General features: G+C 43.4%; 1 protein-coding gene across 4 annotated transcripts in view; it reads right to left on the bottom strand.

Annotated features, from left to right (window-relative positions):
* Window positions 1–1,152: 1,152 nt before the first annotated feature.
* The window catches only part of mogat2 (monoacylglycerol O-acyltransferase 2), a 49,889-nt gene continuing 34,052 nt past the window's right edge, over window positions 1,153–16,989 (bottom strand). For 2 of the 4 annotated variants that reach the window (XM_054755848.1, XM_054755850.1), the window contains 6 exons: window positions 16,048–16,181; window positions 15,617–15,795; window positions 5,437–5,641; window positions 4,636–4,810; window positions 3,187–3,386; window positions 1,153–1,776 (listed from right to left, as the gene is read on the bottom strand). In XM_054755848.1, coding sequence (XP_054611823.1) covers window positions 1,622–1,776; window positions 3,187–3,386; window positions 4,636–4,810; window positions 5,437–5,641; window positions 15,617–15,795; window positions 16,048–16,141 — 1,008 coding nt within the window. In that variant the 5' untranslated portion in view covers window positions 16,142–16,181 and the 3' untranslated portion in view covers window positions 1,153–1,621. Of the gene's footprint in view, window positions 1,777–3,186; window positions 3,387–4,635; window positions 4,811–5,436; window positions 5,642–15,616; window positions 15,796–16,047; window positions 16,370–16,989 lie in introns of those variants that run through there. The other 2 variants (XM_054755851.1, XM_054755849.1) reach the window with 2 other exon arrangements.

Here is a 16,989-nt window from a genome sequence, read left to right as displayed (position 1 = left end):
CTGTCTTCAACTTCTGATGTTTTCCTTGTTCTACCTGCTGGATGTCTGCTACTTATTACACCAGTGGGTAGTGTCTTCTTGAGGACATTCCACAGGCTTTGACTTCACTCAGATCCACAACGGCTTGGCTTTCACCAATAGACAGCTCTCTGGTTTTCATGTTGTTTTCACCTCTAAATGCAGCCTGCGCAGGCAAAACCTTTCCTGCCCAATCAGACATTCAGTGCTATTTATTGATTGACTAAGCAATGCAATAGGGCACACCCGGGCCATGTTCCAATACTTTTGCTCACATGGGCTCAGATGAAATGTCACTGCTGTATGCGGGGCTCCAGGTTGGGCTCCAGGTTGGGCTCCAGGTTGGGCTCTTGTGGGTGAGGAGCTCTGTTGGGGCGGGGCTGGGGGACTTTCGACATTTAGAGATGTTTCACAGGAGGTCTGAGAATTTCTTCTGTTCCGAAGGTCAAAGAACCTCAAAACTGTGAAATTTTGTATATGATCATTTCATTTTCCCCTATTTGTAGCGCTTCCAAAGAAACGAATCAGTGCAAGCTCTGACTATGTTTGGGAAATCAGTTTTATTGTGACACTCCCCTCATCTTGGCCAACAATCCCAGACAGTAATTGTTAGGAAACCTTGACTTATGCCATCAGTGTTACCTGGCTGCTGGGGTCATCGCACACATTGCCAAGGATAAGTCAACACAACCCCCTCTTACAAAGTGTTGCAATTACTGCATGGGTGTCCCTGTGTAATGTAACTGTACCACACGGACCACGCGTGTATCAACATTGACTCTTACACACTAACATACATGCAAAACAACACTATTTGATACAAATTTAGAACCCGCAAGGCATGCTGGGACAGCAGGAGGTTACCCAGCATGCTTTGCGTTTTATAATTTGTATTAAATAGTATCGTTTTGCATGTATGCTAGTGTGTAAGTGTCTATTTTGATACTTGCATGGACACTACATGCATAATTTTACAATTTTATACTAATTTAGAACCCGCAAGGCATGCTGGGGCAACAGGAAGTTACCCAGCATGCTTTGCGTTTTATAATTTGTATTAAATAGTATCGTTTTGCATGTATGCTAGTGTGTAAGTGTCTATTTTGATACTTGCATGGACACTACATGCATAATTTTACAATTTTATACTAATTTAGAACCCGCAAGGCATGCTGGGACAACAGGAGGTTACCCAGCATGCCTTGTGGCTTATAATTTGTATAAAATAGTATTGTTTTGCATGTATGTTAGTGTGTAAGTGTCTACTTTGATACTCGCATGGACACTACATGCAAAATGTTACAATTTTATACTAATTTAGAACCCGCAAGGCATGCTGGGACAACAGGAGGTTACCAGCATGCTTTGCGGGTTATCATTTGTATAAAACTGTATTGTTTGGCACGTTCCACTTGTGTGTGAGGTGTTTGCTTTGATGACCTCCCGTTGGTTTGTGTTAGTGTCAATACAGACATTTTTATGGACCTTTCAAATACACGTGGATGGCATGAGAACCTCCTGTATTTCCTATGTAACCCACTGAATTTCTCGATGTGGAGGCTGTGACCTGCAGGAATAAACAGCAATGCACGGTTTGTCCACATCAGACAAAGTTGAGGTGTGTGTCCTTGTCCACGCCGTAGTTGGCCTTGTGCTCCTCAAAGAGGTTGCTGAGTTGGTCCATGTACAGCTGGTGGAGGGTGTCAAGCTCCTCAGCCGTTGGCTTCTCGTTTTTCTCCACCCTAATAGGCCGTCCAACTGCACACAGGCGACAAGTTGCACTTCAGAATACACATTCGGTTCCTACGTGGCTCGTCTTAGATGAATAGCAGTAGAAGCAGTAATGTTCGCCGTCATGATGGCTTCCCTGCTTCATCACAAAATGTCCCTCACTCTCAGCGCGGTGCTCTCGTTGAATGTTGGCCTACAGGCCTGCATGTCCCCCGCTTGTAGTTGGCGAGCAACTGGCGTGACGTGTGATTGCGAGGTTTTGTCTGCCGTCCAACCTGAACGTTATCAGGCCCCCCCCCCCACTGCTCACGTTCACTTGAAGCTACTGCAGCTCGCCCAGCTTTGTGACATGCTGAGCGCCTGCCAACATCAGGTTGGGAAATACGGTACATGAACTGAAGGGCAGTGAGAATGTAGTTCAAGATGTCGGCTGCCAAGGTCTAAAGCCCGTCCAGTGACCTGCGGCAGTGCGGTCATGCAACGGTGCACCGTGTAGTGTGTAACGCTTCGCTACTGTACTTAAGTTGCGTTTTTTTTTCTTAAATTTATACTTTACTGTTTCTGTTAGAGTGGACTTTTACATTTCCTTTTGTATATACAGTATCAGGGGTGTCCATACTTAGGAATAAAGTTGAAAAAGTGTATTATTAGTTTGAAAAAGTGTATTATTAGTATTAACTCCACTCTTTGCGCTTTCCACCCCATTTTATTTTCCAAATATTTCAACTTTCTTCTTGAAATTTCTTCTTATTCCCATTATATTTTTACTTAATTCTCGTAACATTTTTACTTTTTCTGTGATCTAATTTTCCAACAATTACAGCTTTATTCCTTGTTTTATTTGTTTTTCATATTACGACTTAAAAAAACTAACATCCTTCTTTATTATTGAAACTGTTTTTCTTCACAATATTGCAAAGTCTTGTAAAATTGCAACTTTTTTCTCTGAAGATTTTGACTTTATTTTTGCAAAACTACTGCCGACTTTCCCATTTTTGCTGCTGTTGTTGTTTTTTCAGTTTTCTTGTCCAATCATATTTTTTTAATGTTGCGCGAGCCAATCAAAAAATAGCCACTTTGGACACCCCTGTTGTATATAATGTTTGGAATTTTGATCTGTAAACACGAGACTCGTTTGAGAACCACTTAAGAAGAGCATACGACGCATTATTGCAGCGTGTGCCCGCAGCTACACGGAACAACATCGCACAGCGCAGCAATGAAAAGGAAAGCCGTCACCATGGAAGTGAAAATGAACATCAGTGACTGTTGCAACCATCACTAAGGATAATGATGATTGAACGCTAATGAATGCTAGAGGGGTCATGGATTCCGTGCGCTATTACAAGGCGATATGGGAGGAAAAGAGGAGGCTATCCTTCCAGGCTGGCCTGGGAGAATATTTTTAGAAGGTAGAAAGGGAAAGAGCTCACTCACCGATGGTATGGATGGGTTTTCTGTAAGGCATGAGGCCGAAGGAATATTGGAAGATCCCGCGAGCGTGGAAGAGAGGCAAGGAGATACCCATGATTCTTTGCAGCTGTTCCTGTATACTTCTAAGCCAGGTTCCTTTCGGGTTTCCCACTTGATCAAACACCTCATTCTCTCCAAAGGAGAAGACTGGCACCAGGTGAGCTCTGGAAAAAAAACAAGTTTGTCTAACTTACTGACTTTTATTGGCGATTTCAGATGTAGTAACACAACTATGTGATAAGGAAAGTACGTCCATTGGATGAAAGATGAAAGAAAGCACAAGGGCAAAACAAAGCATATGGGAAACTCAGATGATGGAACATGGAACCTACCAAAATAAAGGTTAGACTCCGGTCTTTCATCAGAAAAAAAACTTTGTTTCTACCTTTTTCCGTTCTTTAGTCATCAGCAGTAGAACTTAGGTAAGTTTCAGGAAAATATCAGAGAAAAGCAGCTTTTTGTGAAACGATACAAATATGTTTTGCTTTTGTGACAGCTGAAAAATATCCATGAACAACTATACCAACATAAACAACACAAAAAAGGGTTAATTGACATCAAAATAACAATTTATTTACAAATATAACACCATCAACTATTTACAATTTCACATTTGGAACTCAACTGTGTGTGTATACGCGTGTGCGATGGGTAACCTTCTGCATGCTACACTCCTCCGCGCTCTCTCGCTTCCTCCTTGCTGTCGAGCCCGTTAATACATGGAAAAGATCCACGCCGAGCTCTCAGCAAATGCGCTTCTGCCACCTTTGGCCGTTTTTATGGCTTAAAACCGCATGAAACGCGACCTTTTTTATCGAACACTTGCGTCATCACCTCTTTTTGCCTCCGGCGCATACATATACGTCTTTGAGAGCGAGCGTTCGGGTTTAAAAAAAAACGTACAAAGAACATGTGTGACAAGACACACTAATGACACTACTGCATTTAAGAAAAATGGATGAATGTGTAGCCTGTTAGCCACAATGATCTACGGTGCAGAGACGTGGACTAGAACTGCGGGAGGCAGGAACATCCATGGAAAGGCAGATGCTAAACATCTCAATTTAATGGATCGAATTAACTCTGACAGAACTGATGTGGGTGGACAGGGCATGTTGCAAGGGTGAAGAAGACGAGGTGGAGAAGGTGACTGACAACGTGGACAAGGAAGGAGACTGGAAAGCACATGAGGATGGCAACATTCTACCTAAGGATGGAGATGGCCTTGATAGATAGAATTTGGTAGAATATTAAATGTCTATTCCCAACCGATTCCACATTACACGCCGTGCTTTTTCAGGAAATGGCATGTGAGGCACTTGAATAAGCCTCTGTTTTGTAAGACTACGTGTGAAAGAAGAGACTGACGTAGGGAGCCACAAAACCTTGGCGAATTAGGCCCTCTGCGCTTACCCGTGCTCCATAGCCATTTTAATGAAGCCTTTCTTCTTGGCTAAGAGCACATTGTACATCCCTGGGTGAGCATCAAGGGCCTCCGGGGCGCCGCCGACGGCTATTACAACTGCATTACCACCACCCCTGCGTCGGAGTGGATAACTGGCGCTCTCTTTGTCAGATGGAATGAGGCCTGCAGAAAACAGACAGGATCGATCAAAGTACAGTCGACATCGTTCGTTTTTCAAAAATTAATTAAATAAATGTGCGCTGTTTCGTGGTTGATTATGGCCCATTATTAGTCAAAAAATATAAAGACATGACCTTCGATTACATTACCTTAACACTGCATGGAGTCAGCCATGGCTCGTCCGACCAGATAAGTTAAACAGTGGTAAGTTTTTGGCTTCTTACTTTGTCCTCCTTCTTTGAAACACTTCCTTAAGTTTAGAATAAGTAAATTGGAGAGGCTAACTGGTTAGCTCGGTAGCTTGCTATGCTAGCAGCGGCCATCTCTTATGTCCCTGCAGTGATCCCATAGCCTGCGCAATGTGGTGTAAACAAGGAATAATAGGACTGTAAAGGTGACTATAGGGCTGTTATTTCATGTCTGCAGGGCTCTAATAGTGTTAAAGTCATAAACAGGTGTTCTATGCACTGGAGGAGCAAATCATAGAGTCCTATGCAGAATGTCCACAATATATATATATATATATATCCCTATATAAGTTCCACCACAGGAGAACGTACAATAAATAACCTCTTAAGTACAACAAGTATTAAGTATTCATTTGAAATAAAAATATGTGAGGAGCATACCTGCACACATGATGTAGTCTCTGAAGAACGGGGCTCTAAACCACAGGGGCAGCATGAGCAGGTAGCTGGTAATGCCTGGAAATAGCTGCATGAATCCTGTGCAGTAAGTGCAGAAATTGGTAAAGGCCCCTGCCACCAAGATGCCATGTGGGTGGAAGCCGATGACATAGTTGTGTCTTGGGTCCAGGTCAGCTGTCTTCAGCAACTGGAGGGAACCGCGAGAACGCAGCGTTAATGTTGTTAAAGAAAAGTCAAGTAACTTTTTTAAAGTGTTTAGTTAAAATATTTACCCTCAGGTCAGCATAAAATAAGAAATATAGCTGCTATATCTCTCGCAAGTCACAGTGCGCCAAAGAAAAGGAAAGCCATCACCAAGGAAGTGAAAATGAACATCAGAAAAAGCTCAGAGAGAGGAGACACGTCCACCAACATTGGTGGCTTTTTTGGTCCAACTGCTCGACTGTGGCGACCATCACTCAGGATAAAGGTTATTGAATGCTATGAGAGGGTCATGGATTCTGTGCGCTGTTACGAGGAGATCTGGGAAGAGAAGAGAAGTTATCCTTCCGGACTAGCCTGGGACAATCGTTTAAGAGGGTAGAAAGGCCTGCAAGACCATACTTGGTTACTAGGAGGGTCACAAGATCTCGTTTCACAACATCTCACAAGATTAAAACGAGATGTGTCATTCAGAGAAAAAATGTCTGCTGGGTGTCCCTGCGATTGGCAGGCGACCGGTCCAGGGTGGACCACGCTTCCGCCCGAAGTAAGCTGGGATAGGCTCCAGCATACTCACGACCCTTATTAGGATGAGCAGCACTGAAGATGGTTGGATGGATGGATGGATGGATGGATGGATGGATGGATGGATGGATGGATGGATGGATGGAAGGATGAACGGATGGATGGATGGATGGATGGATGGATGGATGGATGGATGGATGGATGGATGGATGGATGGATGGATGGATGGATGGATGGAAGGATGGACGGATGGATGGATGGACGGATGGATGAACGTCTCCTGGGCACTAGGTCTGGGATGGTAATAAATAAATAAATTCATCACATAACATATGAAAACCCATCCACCCATTTTACCCTTATCCTCACTAGGGTCACTGCGGCATGCTGGAGCCTATCCCAGCTGATTTTGGGAGAGAGTCGGGGTACGCCCTGGACTGGTAGAGAATATGAAAATGAACTTGATCATTTTGCCGGCCTCAATATATTGCCATGTGGACGTGTGTCTGTCCCCCAAATAGGCAGGGAGTAGGTTCACTCTGTGCATTGGTTTTAGCACGTTTATTCCACAGGACAACGGCATGAGCCCTCTTGTTAGTCATACAGTCTCTTTGTCTCGGTGGGTGGAGGCGGGGCTGCAAGCATACACACAGAGTGCAGATGAGTGTAATTAAAGTTGTAGATTGCAATACATCGTCATATATTTTGTATATTTTTTCATTGTACTTTTCTTAATAGTAACGTTAAAATCTTGTCTCATTTCATTCTCGTATGTCTCCAGTGTCATGTAACGTCCCTTCTCATGAACTGGGTGCGTTGTGACACAACACTGCTGCAGAGCACGTGGAGTATTTTTGGAGATTGCTGGTCAGTGGCCACCCGGCTGTATGGAGCTCATGCATGTGTCTCTTGTCCTCGCTTCACCAGCTATCTGTTCTTTGGACCCTCGTGTCCTGCCATCAACACAAACGCGCTGAGTAGCCACCTAAAACCACCCTTCATAAACCCACTCACTCCTTTTAGACAAATATTTGGACTGTCCAACTGCAATACTTAAAGACAAGCAAGCTCATACTGCTGTTACACCTAAACAACCAGTTAACCACTCAACAATCTCCTCAACGATCTCTCCAAGTCCTCCAGCGCCCAGGGGGCATATTTACATGGAACAGTATTTGGAGACTAAGATATGCTGTGAAATATTAACCAGCGTCATATCCATGAATTCATTTGGCATTTTACAAGAATGCATTGCTCAAGCCCTCATGATGAGTCTGAAGTCAGGCTGCTTCATGACTCAGGAATTCCAGGCCAAGCTCTACGCCGAACCACCAAAGCAGCAGAGGAAGCTAGTCGGTGGTCTCGGTGAAGAGGCGCCACATCTGCAGGGGCACAGAAGGGTTGAAAGCAGAGGGGGACACACCTGGGGCGCCAGGTGTTGCCAATGATGCTTCTGGAGGTGTCGTCATGGAAACACCAATGAAGGAGGGTGCCCACCTGATGACCCCAATGAAGCTGAATTGTTTGCAAGCGCTCGATAGCTCGTTAAACCTGTTGCTCTGTTAGACACCTTCCTGCCCATTTCATGCCTCTAAAGACACAAAGTATATTTCAGGTCTGCACAAACTCAGCTAATATTTGTCGACATGTGAAAGCAGACAGAAAAAGAAAGTCAGAAAGTCATTTCCAATTTTTCCAACCTTTAAATCTCTCTCCACCCCTTTCCGTGGTATTCCCGCCAGCATGTGACTGTACGCTACGTTAATACTTGGACAAAGAAGCAATGTCGGGGAAAAGAGAAGCAGAGTTCTTCTCCATCATTGCATGAGTGGCTTTTAATGGGCATTTCTAATCAGATTGTGATCAGGTTGGATGGCAGCAGCTGATGTGTGACTACTTAAGATGTCTTTTGAGTAAAAGAGAGAGATTGTTGACATTGGATGATGTACCGTCATGGGAAGTGTTGGAGACAAGTCGCAATGGAGACATTCCACCTGCTTTGAATCCCGATGTCTGATAACAACGATATGAACGATATAAACCGAGCGAACGATATAATGTAAATCAGTTGGCAGGTACAGTATTAGCGGTTCATATCGTTACCATTTTTTCTGCCAATAATGATATGATATAAGCTTGCTAGCTCAGTATTGGATTGTAAATCTGCAATATGAAAGTGCTGGTTATGCGAGGGGGGGAGTGAGGCGTCTGCTTTTAATACCTCTAATCTAATATGTTTCGTTCATGCTGCGTTCATGCATGACATGCTGAATGAGCCCAGAGCCCATGAGCCCGTGTTCAACCACAAAACAGCATGATTTGTGAATTCATATATTTTGGAAAAAACTAGATAAATTCAAACTGCAAAGTGACGAGGGATGACTGCATGGGATATCCATAAGAAATTCAATATTGAGCTTCTCCAGCTTTGAATATTGACAAATATTGATTTGCACATAATGCTGAAGGAAAATATGGAATTACAGGAAAGGTGAGAATTTTTAGGCTGTGGGAAATTGTTGGAAAACATTATGACTGCGTTAATTTCAATATGAATTTTTAGTGTAGAAAATGTAAAATGTAAATGTGAATTTTTGGAACGTTGAATAAAGATTTGGCAAAGTTTAGCTACTAACGTAAGCTGTTATTGAATATATAGCCTATCATATACCGGTACTGTAACAACACAATGACTCCAAATTGTCGGCCGCTTCTCTGAGACTGCTGTTGTGTCTGTGCACATGCCATTAAGTCTTTAATCTCAAGTCTGGAGTCAAAGACGTGCAAGTCCACGTCGGGTCTCAATTCAAGACAAGACATGGCGAGTCGAGGCCAAAGTCATACGGTTGAAATGTTTGAGTACTTACAAGTCGTAATGCTAACATGCTAACATTAGCATGATAACACGTACCATAATAGTGCTGCGGGTTTATATATGCGTCTAGCTATGAAAATGGCAAAAATGCTACTATGGTAATGTCAGCATGCTAACACTTAGCATGATAGTGCTAAGTCTTTATATAAGTGTCTACCTATTAAAATAGCTAAAAATGCTACTATGCTAATGTTAACATGCCAGCAATGCTAACATGCTAACATTATAATGCCAACACGTAGCATAATAGTGCTAAGTGTATGTGTCTATCCGTGAAAATAGCAAAAAATGGTTGTATGCTAATGTTAGCATGCTAACACCTAGCATGATAGCGCAATGTACCAGGAAGGCTAAATGTCCCGAATGAGTTGAGAATTTTGACTCTGGAAGGGTCTGAATCGTTTGAGAAATGTGGAAGTAGTTAGAACTCTTTAGATCAAAGGCATCTTGCATTCTGAAAAATGGGAATACCAAGAAAAGTGGTTCTTGCTTTTGCCTATTGTAGCTCTACTTACAGTAGAACCTCATTAAGATCCAAATGTGCAAAATGCAAATTCTAGCAATTTTTCAACTGGTGTTAAGATACTGATCGGGAGTGCATAATAACTGTAAAAAGATGAAGTCGGCTACTTTGTGTATTTCACTTATTGCGGGCTATTTTGGGAACCTGTCCTCAGCGATAAATGAGGGAACACTGTACACAATTATTTGCTGAATTTGTTCCTGTAAACCACTGTTGGTAACATCAGCTACCAGGTGGTGTTCCTATATTTTTTTGGTTAGAGCCGAAGGGGGGCAGCACTTAAAAATGCTTATGCTGGCTTCAGAACTGCCCCTAGTTACTGTATCGATCATGTCATCATATCAAATGGAGTTCCTAGGTATCAGCCCAAAGTGATTGTTTGTGACGCCATCAAATGTTTTGGGACTGAAAGAACATTCTACATTGGTGACTAGAGCACTGAAAAAAACCCAACGTCATGGTCTGTAAGTGGAAGTGAAGCCAATGATTAACTGAACTTGGGGCCTCCTGCTTGTCCTAAACACCAACAATGTGGAGACAATACGACACCGATTGGCTTCTTCACTCGATATACAGCCTCGTCAGAAAGAAAATCAACCAGCAGTGATGTGGGAAGGTGACCTGGCTCCTGACCATACCTTCAGGGAGACGTGGAGATGTTTTTTCCACAGAGGGAAAACAAATGGTGAACAGGACGGATGTTCACTGCTGACCTTCTGTGCCTGTCACTATCTCCTTGAAACATGAAAACACTGGCATTATCTTATCTCCTCATTTACGATGTTGATCACACCACAAAAATACTTCAAGGTTTTTAGGGCTAGTGATGGCAGTGACGCTTCCATACGTGCTTCGCACCCCAGGACCACTGCCTCAAAGCTCGAGTCGTTGGTAACACCAACTGCTTCATTGCCAAAATCAATCACGTGACTGCTTGAGGATCCATTCACTGATCCTGATTCACTGGCACGTTGACACGTTAGGTGAGTGAGACGTTGTTGAATTGCTGTTGTTTTCCGTGTTTTTGGATCACGGTGAAGCCAGGAAAAGTGGTTGTTCGGATATGTTGGAGCACGTCAGCCTGATCCGATTCATCTGAGCAGGGAAGGGTACTGAAAATCGGTACCACAATGGCAACATGCCAACATAAACGGTTGCAACCAGACCGGAAATCTGAGTAGATATCTGTGTCTCATTTCAGTGCCGGTTCGGGCACCATTACAGTATCGATTCGGCACCGTTATCGGATAATATGTCGTGTTGGGCATGGAGTATCGAGTATCGAGCATCGATTGGAACACTTCCATTCTTGGATCGTTCATGTTTCTATTTTGATTCCTAGTTTCAATGCCCACTTTGCCGACCGGAAGAAATAGCCGCAAACACCAATGAAGAAGAAGCTGCTAAGAAGTTTGGAAAAAGAGCGGTCGGCTCGGTGCAACACAACGATATCGTGCAAACAAGGGTGCACGACCGACGTGATTAATGTTCACACATTCGTGGCGTAGAAATAAATAAATAACCCCATCTTTGATGCGCTCCGTCCGACTTCCTCTCAGCAGTCAGAATCAGGGAAGTCCAGGAATGAATGACACGTGTTTCTGGTCAACCGTAACCGTTGGTATCAGGAGGCTCGCTGATGTGGAACTTCCTTGTAAGCCCGAGAGGACAAGTTTATTAATCTGCACAGTACGTCTCTGGTAGCAGCGGTCAACCCACACAACACACTTCCAGCCTCCAAAATAAGAGTGCTTTGGGCTACTTCCTGTTTACTTGTGTTAAAAAATAAGGGCGTCATAAAAATACTTACACGTCGCCGCCCGCGTGCATGTTCGCTACGTGTTGCCGATCAGTTTCGCCAATCGCAGTCGTTTGTCGCCTCCCGTGTGTTGCGCCCATTACTCTGAAAAGCATCGGAATCGAGAATCGCTAGGAATCTCAACGAGGAATCGGAAAGGGAATTGTTCGAATTCAAACGATGGCCAACCCTGCTGATGGTGAACGAGAGGGAAAAAACGACCTATTTTCGGACAAAAAATAATAATTAAAAGGATTTTTTTGACCAAAAATCTGCAACCTGTGAATGCTGTATCGCAAATGTCAACTGCACAAGTCTGTGTGGAGATGAACAACACTTTCACTATATTAGGTACACCTGTACTAAAGCGGTTGAGCCCAAGTGATGAAGATCTATGAAGATCACAGAAGACTTGCGGCAAAGCCATGACAAACCATGACGTGTCCCGCTGCACTCCTTAGCGTGGCAACTTAAAGCACGTAAATTCATCTTTATACTCCTTGATCCGGATCTGCACCAGAGTGTATTTATTAATAATACTATCATTCCCACGGATTCTTCTTCCTGCACCTTTTTCCCAAAGTAGTTTATGGCTGTCAGTAGTGTTTCTTGACACCTTAGCAGTCCAGCTGAGTTCACAAACTCGGCTGCGCTCTTTAGAAGCCAGAAGCTTGAAAAGTGTGAGATGCAGTCAGCAGCAAGCCGCTCACAAACCCTCCTACTTTAAACGCAACAAAAAACTGTTCCACTTCATCACGAGATGATAACAACCTGATTGCATGGATATGCACTGTTAGTGCTGGACCACAAGAGGGACCCAAATGACTAAAGAGAAGGCTTAGGATGCCTTAGGGGGAAAAACAACAGATAAGTAGTAACACGCTGTACGTATATTGGCCTTGAATCGGACATTCTGGAATAATTTAAATAAAATGAGAAATGAAACACCTTTTGAAAAATCATCTACTCTTATAATTGCTTTTAACTGACTATCAATATAATCCCAGTAAGCAGGAGTCACTGATTCCAATTGTAGATTGACAAATGTATAGAATCAATCATCTGCTAGGAGTAACTTTCTAATGAATTAGTAACAAAAAGGCCATAAAATGGCATTTATACAGAGATTGGATAAACAAGAATAATTGATTCAATCATTTAAATTGTGGCAACTTTCAAAAACATCTACAATTTTTAAAAATAATAATTTGTTAATTAATTATTCCTGAAATAATTAGTTATAACAGCATCTTTCTTCTATTGATTGTCGAAGTGAAAATACAGAGGAACCTCGGTTTTTCAGCTCATTTCGCCTCGCCTTGCATGCATTTTTTATCAAGCATTCCTTTCATCCATCCTTTAAATACGCTTGTAAAACTATAATTGCAAAACTATGAAAAGGTGTTTTGCGTTAACATGTTTGTCTTTCTGGAATGGATTAATTGAATTTAGATTGTTTGCTATGGGGGGAGTCGGACCTTCTGGAGCGGATTAGTGATGCTCACCAAGGTTCCACTGTGCATGTACCGCCCCCTCCATTTTAGTGTGGTATGGAGTATTTTTCTTGAACTATATTTAACTGCTTGTTATGTCTTGACCTACATTAGCGTGTTTTATTTAAAAAAAAAGAGAAGAGTATCACAGTCGGGGGTGGACCATCCACAACAACATGATGCAACCCTGACAGTGGAGTGTAGAAACCACACACAGCAAGTTACTTCATGCTATCAGCATTTCCAGAAAAAGACCACCAGACTGAGGGAAAATTCACTCTGCAACCACCTCTGATGCTTCCTTATTAGCACATCTGCTCTTGCAGCATTCTGAGCGCTAATCTAGCGAGTTATCTTCTCTTTTCAACAAGTGGGATCACTTCAGAACTCTACAATCTGGACTTCACAGATGACGCAAGTCAGGCAGACTTCATGCTTCTAAAGATGAGCCTGAAGTTGCCATACACTCGTCACGGGCTTGAATTTACTATTCATTTCATTTACTTAGTGTGGGGAAAAGAAGTACTAATGCTTTTCCTGCTGACTGTGCTGCCAACTCCCTTGACATCACTAACCGATAACCAATAATGGCGGTCTCTTTCTTTCTCGCCAAGCTTCTTGTTGGCGGTCTTGTAATCCATTCCGGTCTTGAGCAGATCGACGGCCTTGTCGCTGTTGTCCTCTGATAGCTCTTTGGTCTTGCCCATGGCGGCGGGGAGGTTTGAATAGACGATATTGTTTCTGTGACAGTCTTTTATGACATTAGGAGTACTTTCCTAAAGGAACACGGCTAATTTGTGTGTAGGGGATCTATAACCTTTATTTCATGTTATTTTTACTCTGTTAAAACAAACCTACCAAAAAATAATGGACTTCACATCTTTGAAAGGGGGGATAAACTTACGAATACTTATTTTCCTCACTGTATGCAAAGCAACAACGTTACTGGTCCGCTTGCTGGCCACTTATTGGATGAAGGAGTAGATATAATGGGTCACAGCAAGGTGAGGTCAAGATGGACCCACCCCATGGACTTCAAGAAAAACTGCACTTTTTTGGGAATTTTGCCCATCATCCACAATCCTTACATGAAACATGAACACGTCTTTCTCTTTTCTGTGTGTTTTAAAGATAAAAAAACAGATAAAAAGCTCAGTAGAGCACGTAAGGGGATACACGTAAGCCGCCTACACAGAGCGCTATTAAAAACACCTCCAAAAACGTCCAACAACGTTGATTTCACACGGCAACGTCGTAGAAACGAACGCCTACCCCAAGCGCTGACGTTTCCAAACGTTTCCACAGCAGCAGCAGTGGCGGCATCTCGTCTATGTAGCCTTAGCTTTTGGTAGCGTCTGAGGCGTTGTGAGCGCGACGCTGACGCACTACGGGCGAGCCTGTGGCGAAGCTAGTTGCTAGCCAGCTAGTAGCTAGACGGTGTGTTATGGCTAAATGTCAATACAGCAGTAATGTAGTTCGACGGGCGTAACAATGTTAGTAAAAATAATAGCAATGTCGCTGCAGCTTGGTTAACATGTCACATTATTTGTAAATGGGGCATTGTTGGCACGTTTTGGAGACTTTTTCAGACGACTTTATAGGAGGAATAAGCATGTCCCATACGTGCAGTAACGAGCTGGCTCTTTTTATCTGTTTTTATAACTTTACAATGCAAAGGAAAACTGCACTTTTTATGGATTTTCTCCCATCATCCACCATCTTTTATGTGACACACGAACACACGTCCTTCCCTTTTCTGTGCGTTCTAAAGAGAGAAAAATCCCGTTGTTTTCACAGAGCTCACTGACGGGACGCTGCTTCTGTCAAAAGCAGCATAGAAAGCGCGTGTATTTTTCTTCGTGGGAGACGCCGCCGCTGACAACTTTTGAGGATCCAGAACCTTATCTTTTTGAGCCTGAATATACGGAGGTTGAGCTGCAGTGTTTAGAAGCTGAGCGGGCAAGAAGAGAGAGTGAAGCGGCACGACACCGTGTAAATGTGGAGCTTGCCAAGCCGCGACAATAGAAATGCAGTGTTTGGAGTGGAGTGGCATGCGGCGTTGCCATCGATGGAAAGGCTTCGCGTACGTGGCGAGAAGGACATTCCTCGAGAGGCTGCATCACAACGAAGGAAGAATTGTTAGCGCTTACAAACCCTGCAGAGATAGAAACTTTTTTCCACCTACCCAAGATCAGCTGGGAAAGACGCCCCAGACCAGATGGACAAGTGTCCATCGAGCAAGTCACCATGATATTGATTCTGATACATGGAGCACATAGCGCCTGATATCACAGCTATAGGCACAGTTCCTCTAGCCGTGTACGAAGAAAACATGGAATGTGGGCTAATACTTTACAGATCATTTGGTTGTCTATTCATAGTTGTTCATATCACATTGTTTTGGAGTGGGCTTGTTACCTTTTGGTAGGGGCGTGAGATGCTGCGTCACTACGCCAGAGAAATAGTTCTTCGTGTTACCAGCTACAATAACGCTGTCCCTGTATCTTGGTTTCTATACAGGTCAGTTATGTAAATAGAACATTGTTGGTGTTTTTTGGGGGCTTGATAATCAAAACAGGAGTGTCCCATAGCGTGCATTGTTAGCTCCCACATTGTTAGCTGTCTCAGGAAAGACATGTGTGGTCGTGTTTCACATAAGGATTGTGGAGGATGGGAAGAATTCTAAAAAAAAGTGCAGTTTTCCTTTAAAGGTTGGCTCCGAACAGCAGAAGCAGTCTCAGTCTCACCTTGACGGGAAAATAATCCCGCATGTAGTCCCAAATTCTGATGCCACACAAGTAAGGCACCCTGCGCCCTCCACGTGCAGGAGTGTCATAGTCAAAGAACCACCAGACAGAGTAGAGCACGCTGACCAACCAGAAGCGAGTGAACAGCAGATAGAAGAACAGGAAGATACATGTGGGTGCTGAGGAGAGAAAAGCAACAAGAGCAGTGATTTGGAGCCTGTACAGTAATTACACACCGTAATCAAGTTATATTACTTTACTGCTTGGTAAAAATACAAATGTCTTTATTTTTCTCAAGCCGCTGAGATTTAATTCTACCTCGGAGGAGAACTGACTGGTCTTGAGCCAACTCGTTTGACAAAGAAGAAGAAAGACGTCTGCCATGTTGTTGATACTCCACCACACCCCGCCATAACGTGACACACACTCACCCAAGCCAAGGAAGGAGAAGACCCACTGCAGCACCGCAACAGTCTGCAGTCTCCTGCGGAGGGGCACGTCCATGGGGGCGAAAGCAATCTTCATGTTGTCCACGAGGAATGACGGAACACTTCCACTACTGCAGCTGGTGGGAAGCAAAAGGAGACAAGTGAAGTGGGTCCAAGGTCTCGTCTTCTTCTCCTCCCAATTGAGCTCTTATCTCACTCAATGTGGGATTTCATTAGCCCTTATCTACCTCACCTTTGACTCCGGGCTTGCCGCTGAAGCTCGCAAGTGCAGTTCAAACCTTGGGAGTGATTTTTTTAGCAAGAGATTTCTAAATACTGTAGACCGGAGTACTGTAACTCTTTTTCTAGCTCCCTAAGTTGCACAGTGTTGTAAACGTTGGCCTCTTTGGAAGCTGGAAAGGCAGCCCCATCTGCCTGAGACATGACTGAACTGCATCGCACAGTCATGTACATGTACATGTGCTGTGTAATAATTACTGTGTATTCATATGGGGGGGTGGGGGGGGTGGGGGTGTGTGTGGTGCAGCATTGCTCACTTGGCCATCGCTCACTGGCGACATTACAACCCCCCCGCCCGAGAAAATAATCTTCTCAGAGGCAAATATTTTCTAGTGACTTTTTCTGGCGTCGTTGGGGAGTTTTCTGGTATTCGGGGACTCAAAAGTGAAGTAGACAAAATAAGAGTAAAAAGTGGGGCTGTTAAAAAAGTGCGATAACGGCGGTAAATAATTCAATTCATTATGTTAACATTTTTTGCAGTGATTTTTTGTTCTTTGTATTTTTTGCCAGCCTGTTTCACGGCTGTGCTTGGATATTTCCGTGGTTAGCAGCGTCTTAGTTTTCATATAACATTTTTCCCGTGGCTTGGCCCGGTGTTTTTGTTGTACTTTTGTGTTTTTGTACGTTTTCTTGTGGAACACTTTT

This window comes from Dunckerocampus dactyliophorus, chromosome 16, assembly GCF_027744805.1.
Source record: "Dunckerocampus dactyliophorus isolate RoL2022-P2 chromosome 16, RoL_Ddac_1.1, whole genome shotgun sequence".
Taxonomy (NCBI): domain Eukaryota; kingdom Metazoa; phylum Chordata; class Actinopteri; order Syngnathiformes; family Syngnathidae; genus Dunckerocampus; species Dunckerocampus dactyliophorus.
This window is presented reverse-complemented; position numbering and strand designations above follow the sequence as displayed.